At 48.6% G+C, this 7,978-nt stretch overlaps 1 protein-coding gene across 1 annotated transcript in view; it reads right to left on the bottom strand.

Moving 5' to 3' along the window:
- Nucleotides 1-3,584: 3,584 nt before the first annotated feature.
- Nucleotides 3,585-7,978, bottom strand: part of Rnd1 (Rho family GTPase 1) — a 7,348-nt gene continuing 2,954 nt past the window's right edge. The window contains exons 3-5 of the mRNA XM_005353954.2: nucleotides 7,180-7,289; nucleotides 6,057-6,191; nucleotides 3,585-4,619 (exon numbers count right to left, since the gene is read on the bottom strand). Of these exons, the coding sequence (XP_005354011.1) occupies nucleotides 4,374-4,619; nucleotides 6,057-6,191; nucleotides 7,180-7,289 (491 nt within the window). The 3' untranslated portion in view covers nucleotides 3,585-4,373. The remainder of the gene's footprint in view (nucleotides 4,620-6,056; nucleotides 6,192-7,179; nucleotides 7,290-7,978) is intronic.

Below are 7,978 nucleotides of genomic sequence, written 5' to 3'. Positions count from 1 at the left end.
CCGCTTGCCTCTGCCTTCACGCCGGTCCCCGCCGCTTGCTTCTGTCGCCGCCGGTCCCCCAGAGCCTATTTTTGATTGCAGCGCTGTGTCGCTCCGCCGCCGCCGCAACTGCGCCGCTGCTCCGCCGCCGCCGCGACTGCGCCGCTGCTCCGCCGCCACCGCGACTCAGTTTCTCCCATTTTTTAATGTGGGAAAAAAAATCTCTCTTTTAACTAATTCCTCCCTTTAAGAATTCCCAATTGTCTTTTTTTAAAAAAGATTTTATTTATTAAGTAGAGAGTGTTCTGCCAGAAGAGGGCACCAGATCCCATTATAGATGGTTGTGAATCACCATGTGGTTGCTGGAAATTGAACTCAGGATCTCTGGAAGAGCAGCCAGTGCTCTTAACCTCTGAGCCATCTCTCCAGCCCCCAATTGTCTTACCAAATATGCTGATGATGTTGATGAAGATGTGAGGTTTATTGCTGCTGTGTAGATCAGTGAAAGACTGCCTAGATTTCAAGGCAGTTACCTAGTTTGGTAGCAGCTGGAGAAGGGGGTTCAGCAAGAGCCCACATGGTGGACAGAAAGAGAGAGGGAGGGGGTGGAGGAAGCCAACTCTGAAAAATGCACAGGGGATTGTTGGGGGGAACCATTTGGAGCCCAGGTGCTTCTGAGTTTAGGTGGCAGCTGGAGACTGTTTCAGAGAGGTTACAACAGGAAAATCCCCAACTTTTTCCCAAGGCTTGGAGGAGAAAAGAAAAGAAAGCCTGGCTGGGTGTGGGTTGGAGCCCCATGTGCAGCTCTAGCCTGTGCGGGTGGCTAGAAAGCCTCAGACAAAAGAGTTTTTAGTGAATTATACCCCAAGCATTGGATGCCAAATATAGCATGATTAATAAAAGCCCAGAGACAAATATTGGGGTTCAACCTGAAGAGCACAAAAGCAAAGCAGCCAAGTCACTAGTGAGCTCTTACCTCTAAGAAATCCTCAGACTGAAAAAAAAGAGAGTGAGTTTTTGACTCATCCTGGCTTATATTTCTCTCTAGTACCGAGATTAAAGGGGTGAGCCATCACCACCTGGATCTGTTTCTGCATTGATCTTGTGTAGCCCAGGGTGGCCTTGAACTCACAGAGATCCATCTGCCTCTGTCTCTCAAATACTGGGATTAGGAGTATGTGGTACTGCTGCCTGGCCTCTAATGGCTTAGCTTCATCTCGCCACCACCATCCAGCTCTGTGTTTTAACGCCCCATAGCTGCACAGTTTGGGCATGCTAATCTCTTTGGACCTCCTTGCCTGTGTAATTAAATAGCCATTTTATCTATAACAGCATAAACATTAAGTTTGATGATTTAAGGCAGATGCATAGAATGGGGTTAGTTTTCTCTTCTGGTCATCAGGCAAATTTTATTTATAAAACATAAATAATATATCACTATAAAGACTCTTCCTCAAAGAGCTCTAGTGAACAAGATTGAAAGAGAAGCTGGGAAGCAGGAGAATGGACAGAAGAGAAAAGAAGTTAAAAAAATTTTCAAGTGCACATTTCAAAGCCAGGCTTGGTAGCCTGGTGTGGTAGCACAGCCCTGCAATACCGGCACTTGGGAGGTAGAGGCCATATTCTCAAGTTTGCTACATACTTATCAAGTACATAGCAAGTTTGAAACCATCATGGGCTACAGCTTGGTGCTGCACACCTTTGATACCAGCTCTCAGAAGGCAGAAGTAGGCAGATCTTTGTGACGTCTAGGTCACCATGTGGCTATACAGTGAGATACTGTCTCAAAAAAAAAAATGTTCTAGAGCTAGACTTTCTGGATTTGTATCCATTTTGTTGGGGGTTTGTTTGTTTGTTTGTTTGTTTGTTTTTTGAGACAGGTCTGCGCGCGCGCGCATGTGTGTGTGTAGCCCTGGCTGTCCTGAAACTTACCCTGTGGACCAGGCTGGCTTCAAACTCACAGAGACCTGCCTACCTCTGTATGCTGAATGCTCGGATTAAGGAATAGCCGCCGCCACCCAGCCATGTTTTAACACTCCATAGCTGCACAGTTCGGGCATGCTAATCTCTCTGAACCTCCTTGACTGTATGATGAAATGGGAAATACCTGAAAAGCTCATCACAGAATATAAAGTGCTCTGACACATAGAAAGGCTATAATAAATTTGATGATTTAAGGCAGAGGCATAGAACTGGGCTGGAGAGGTGGCTCAGCAATTAAGAGCATCTATTGCTCTTTCAAAGGAACTGAGTTCAACTCCTATCACCCACATCATAGGGCAACTCATAATTAACTGTTAACTTGAGCCCCAGGGGACTCTGAGGGTACCTGCACTCACACATGGACACATCTATATGTGCACACATACACACGATTGAAAATAAAAGAAAAAAATTTTAAAGCAGATGCATAGCAACTTTTCTTTTAGAGACAAAGTCTTGCTATACCATATCCCGAACTGTCCTGGAACTCACAATTCTTCTGCCTCAGCCCCTCAAATACTGGGATTCCAAGTGTGCATCATACCTAGTAGTACTAACTTTTTAAGAAAGATTTTTTAATTTTATGCATATGGGTGTTTTGTCTATGTGTGCACCACATGCATGTGGCACCCACGGAGGCCGGAAGATGGCACAAGATCCTCTGGAACTGCCCTTACAAACAGTTGTCAGTCACCGTGTGGGTACTGGGTACTGGGAACAGACCTGTGATCTTCAACACCGGGCCATCTTTCCAGCCCCCATAATAACTTTTAATCTCCATTACTATTCTATGAACCTTGGACAGCAAGAGTTATGTGTCACTAAGGAGGAGATGTTAAAACCCCTGAGCTACCATCAGTGGATACTAGAATTGGAACATCAATGACAAAGTTCTCCTTGAACTCAGGAAATGAGAATCCCAGATTTTGCTGAGTTTTGAACCAGCCTATGCGATACTGGAGTGGGACTCAGCATCTTGAGCCCTTTTTTCTGAGGTGAGCTTTCTTTCTTCTTCAGTCTCTATAGGATGGCGGTTTTCAGCCTGTGGGTCAAGGCCCCTTTGGTGGCTGCGCATCCGATATCCAATGCATCAGGTATGTACATCATGATTCATAACAGTAACAAAATTACAGTGGTGAAGAAGCAACAAGATCATTTTATGGTTGGGGTCAGCACAACAGGAGGAACTGGATTAAAGGGTCACAGCATTAGGAAGGCTGAGAGCCACTGGTCTAGGGCAATTGCCTTCAACAGGGAGTGATTTTATCCAGAGGACATTCAGCAACATCTAGAGACATTTCTGGCTGTGACAACTGGAGCATGCTACTCTCGTCCAGAACCAGGGAAGCCAGGGATGTTGATGAATATCACACACTACGGAGGATAGCTCCTTACAAAAAAATCCATTCTCCTGCCTACAGCATCAGCATTCTGAGGGGCGGCAGCCCTAATCCGGGGCTAAGGAGCTCTTCCTCGGCTTGGCAGGTTGTGAGTGAGTTTGGGAGGAGTGGGACAAGGTGCTAGGGCACCGTAGAGACAATCACTCGAACCCACAGAAAGGTGTCCAAACCAGCATTTCCCTGATCATTAGCTGCCAAAATCAAAGAACAACAAAAACAATCAACTTCATTATATGTTATATTTCATTAATAAATAGGTTCTTCTCTTTAAACACAGAACAGACAACAGATTGAAACAACCCCCCCCCCCAAATTCCAAAGACAAGAGTCTAGAAAACAAACGCCAACCGTACCGCCCTGAGGGCAGGAAAGTCTGGTGACCACCATCAGTCCTGCCCCTGCAGCACCACCACCCCCACATTCTGCAACAGAAGGGGGTCTGGGGCTTCTCCCCTGGGCCCTGGGGACTTCAGTGAGAAGCGTGTGAATGTATGATGTCACCTCTCTGTGACGCATGGGCTATGCAAAGATGAGTTTCCTTCCCAGCTCTGGTCAGCCCTTGCCCTCCTGGTTTCAGTTATGAAGCATCTGGGCTAAGCTTTCCCATTGTCCAGTCCATTGCCACTTCTCAGAGGGGACGGGGAGAGCTCAAGGGCCCTTCCCATCCCCCGCCTGCATGGGAATGCTGTGTGGAAGAGCATGGTGCTGAAGGTGAGGCCAGCATGTCCCCAGTCCCCCAATACCCTTCCTTCCTCTGGAGTAGGAGACACTGGGGCAACTGCTCCCTCCACAGCCTACTGCCTGGCTTGGGGTGTGATGGTTCTCGCTTAATGTCAGGCCCTCCTGCCAGGCCTGGCTTCTTCAATTCCATTCCTGTCTCCTGAGCCCTCACTGTGGCCATCTGAAAAAGTCACATCCAGGGTCTTAAACTGTCTCATCCTCCCTCTCCCCGTGCCTCTGCACCCCAAGGGAGGAAGTGGGGGGCTGTCTCCCCCGCCTCTGGCTCGGACTTCACATGATGGAACAGCTTTTGGCCTTTTCCTTCTTGAAGGTGGAAGAGATGAGTTCAGAGCGACTGGGGAGGTGGAGAAGCCGCTTGGAGAGACTGCGGACAGGGCTCTTCGGGGGCACTGAGTTAGGCTTGTTCAAACACACCATGGATGCCATCCGGAAGATGCTATGGATACTCTTCTCTGAGGTAAAAGCCGAGCCCTCCAGGTAGATTTCTGCGCCCAACTGCTTGGCTATGGCACAGCCCTGTGGGAAGTGTGCAGTGTGGTTATTAATGCAATGGTCTATGGCGCACGCCTTTAATCCCAGCACTCGGGAGGCAGAGGCAGGCGGATCTCTGTGAGTTCGAGACCAGCCTGGTCTACAAGAGCTAGTTCCAGGACGGGCTCCAAAAAACCACAGAGAAACCCTGTCTCGAAAAACCAAAATAATAATAATAATAATAATGCAATGGTCTAAAACGTATAGGAAACACCATGGCATTCAGTGTGTCACTCCGCAGGGCTATTCCAAATGACAGCCCACTGCCAGTCTCTGCCAGTTCTTCATAAAGGTGGCTGCAGGCCAGAATCTCCTATGACATTTTAAAACCAGGTACAGCGTGATGTCTGGGGATGGCACAGGCATTAGGTCTTAGACTTTGGTACTGGTGATGGGATCCAGGACTTCATGCATGCTAACCATGCCCTTAGCCACACTCCCAGTCTCAACATTATCATTTAAAAAAAAAAACCTTTTCCATATGCTTATCCATATGAATGTGTGTGTCATATGTATGCTCCTCCCACAGCTCGCATGTGGAGGTCAGAAGACAATTTGTGGAAGTCATGTCTCTCCCTCCACCACGTGGGTCCTCAAGCTTTAGTGGCGAAGCACCCTGCCCTCTGAGCCATCTCACCAGCCTGCTGATGTCAGTACTTTAAAGAGTTCTCCCAGCTGACTCTCATGGAAATCTTAACAGACATTCTGTGTGTATTAAAATTTATCCTTGCAGCTTGTGAGGTGGCTCAGCAAAGAAAAGCACTTGCCATCAAGATCAATAACCTGAGTTCAGTCCCAAAAACCCACGTGGTGGAAGGGGAGAGCTGACTCCCGAAACCTGCTTCTGACCTCCACACATGGGCATGGCATGTGCCACACACACACAAAATTAAATAATTTAAAAATTATCCTTGGGTTTGTTATAAAAATGCAGATGTCCATATCTTCCTCCCAGGGCTATTTTATAAGCATGGAGCTTGGAATTCAAAATCCCAACAGTTACTTCTCTTTGTTTGCTAGTTTTGGTTTTTTTGAGACTATGCCTTATTATTTAGTCAAGCTGGCCTCAAACTTGGAATCCTTCTGCCTCTACCTCCTGAGTTCTGGGATTACAGGCTACATCCAGTGCTAACAAGCATCTTTAATGAGTCTGATGCATATGGTTTACCAAAAAAAAAAAAAAGCCTTAAAATTGCTGGCATACACACAGGAGAAGTTCACAAGCGATCCTATAGCAGGGAGCTAAGTTAGCAAGAACTTCTACCCCAATCCATGTGACAGTTTGCCATTTATAGATATAGATAGCCCCCAGTACCAATTCTTTCTTATACGGAAAGAGTTTAGTCAAGAGCCATATGTAGGCCCTCTGCCACAGCCTTCTCTACCCCATCCCAGCACACACATACACGCAGATGCACACACCTGCTCATAGGAGATGGGCGCCTGCTTCTGGTGGGAAAGCTCCATCAGAGTGCTCAGGTCTGTTCGCAGATCTGTCTTGCAGCCAATAAGCAAAACCCGGGTGCTGGGACAATAGTCTAGAATTTCTGTTCTCCACTGAGGGTTGGAGCAAGAAGGGGAGGGGAAGGGGAAGGGAGAGAAAATCAGTGGCAGATACCAGGAGGAGTCCGGCTGGCAGCATCAAGCACATCACTCAGTATCGAAGCTCAGTCTTCCGTCTGAGTCATAGTATGCCTGCTGCACTAATTACATCATCTTCCTGCCCATGAGGCCTTCGGTGGCACCAGTGTGCTAACCCAGGAGCTTGTCCCTCCAGCCAACAGCACAGCCATCACAGGGAACACAGGGCAAGTCTCCCACTCCTTGCCACACAGGGAAGACATGGGTTTAGCTTCTTTCTAAAGGCTTGTTTACCCTTAGGAGAAATGCCAATGTGGGGAGCGAGGCAATCTCTTCCCTGAGAAGCTAAGCAAGTCCCTGGGCACTTCCTGCAGCATCTCAGGGCAGACAGAGCTTCTACTCAGACCCAGGTACTTCCACCAGCTGTGGAGCCCTGACCTGCCTGACTTAGTGGGCCTGGGACCATGCTCCACAGAAGCTGCTGCCAAAAGGACCCACTCCTCACACCACCAGAAGATTCTCTGAGCCTTCAGCACCTCTCTCCCTCAAGCTGGGCCTCTGGGAAAGTAGTACAGGGTAAGGAAAAAGCAGAAGGCTAAGAGGCAGGAAACCCAGATTCAACCCAGAGCCCCAGCAATGGTGAGGCTTCAAGAAAAAACACTGCTCTCCTGGCTTACAGACAGGAGGGTTGGAGGCCAAGGCTCCTTCTTGTTCTTCTGGGCAGAAACTTATAGACTTTATTTTCATACCCTGGGTCCTGCTCGTGCTAGGGAAGCACTCTCTGCCAACTGAGACCCATCCTCAGCCAGATTTGATTTTGATCTGGAAACAGGGTCTCACTGAACTGCCTGGTCTTGAACTGGCTCTGTAGCCCAAGCTGAACTCAAGCTTAAGATTCTCCTGCTCCAGCAACCCTAGTAGCTAGGATGACTAGCGTGCACCCCCACCTCAAGCGCAGCCTCACCTTTTTGAGTGCACTGTCCATAGTCTCTGGGCGGCTGATGTCAAAGCACAGTAACACTGCATCCGAGTCGCTGTAGCAGAGTGGACGGACATTGTCATAGTAAGGAGATCCTGGTGTAAGGGTGAAGAGTTAAGAGTGAGTCTCTACAGGCTTAAGGCCAACGGTCCCTGGGGAAGGTAATTCTTCCTTAACACCAAACTAAGTCCCACAGTACTACTGCATGGAAGCCCGGGACATGACCACCTGCCAGAAGGCTATTCAGGAATACCATTTCCCTTGATCTTAAAAGAGCGCAATGCAGATGGAGTAGAGTGTACTTGGACCCTGTCTGGGTTTCCCAGAGTGAGCTTAATTTAAGATCTCCTCATATTCAGAGTCCCAGAAGAGGCAGTCGGTGCCTATGGAGAGACAAGGGCTTGGTTCAGGTGCCCTTCCCATCATCTGAGCCTGCCTGCTGTTCAGTCTCTGCTCAGCTCTTCTGCTGTAGGGTCTCCCAGTGAAGAACTAACCCTGCCTGTTACATAACTGGCTGCCCTGATTCCTGAGCTTGGGGTCAGACCTTCAGGGGGTTGATGGGGGCGGGAAAGCACCCAGGATTGGAGGTTTACTCCTTTCCCCACCCAAGTCAGCTTACACTGAAAAGGGCAGAGGGGATACTGTGGCCCCCACCCCTCAGATCTCAAAGACAGGAACACCCCATAGCTGTGAAGTTAGAGGGGGAGGGGAGGAAGACCACTCAGACCAAGGGTCTGATGGGGTGAAGACTAGGAGCTGAGCCTGGCCCCCTCCACCCTGAGGA

Source organism: Microtus ochrogaster, chromosome 15 (assembly GCF_000317375.1).
Source record: "Microtus ochrogaster isolate Prairie Vole_2 chromosome 15, MicOch1.0, whole genome shotgun sequence".
Classification (NCBI taxonomy): domain Eukaryota; kingdom Metazoa; phylum Chordata; class Mammalia; order Rodentia; family Cricetidae; genus Microtus; species Microtus ochrogaster.
The sequence above is the reverse complement of the archived record's forward strand: the minus strand, read 5'-3'. Positions and strand labels throughout refer to the sequence as shown.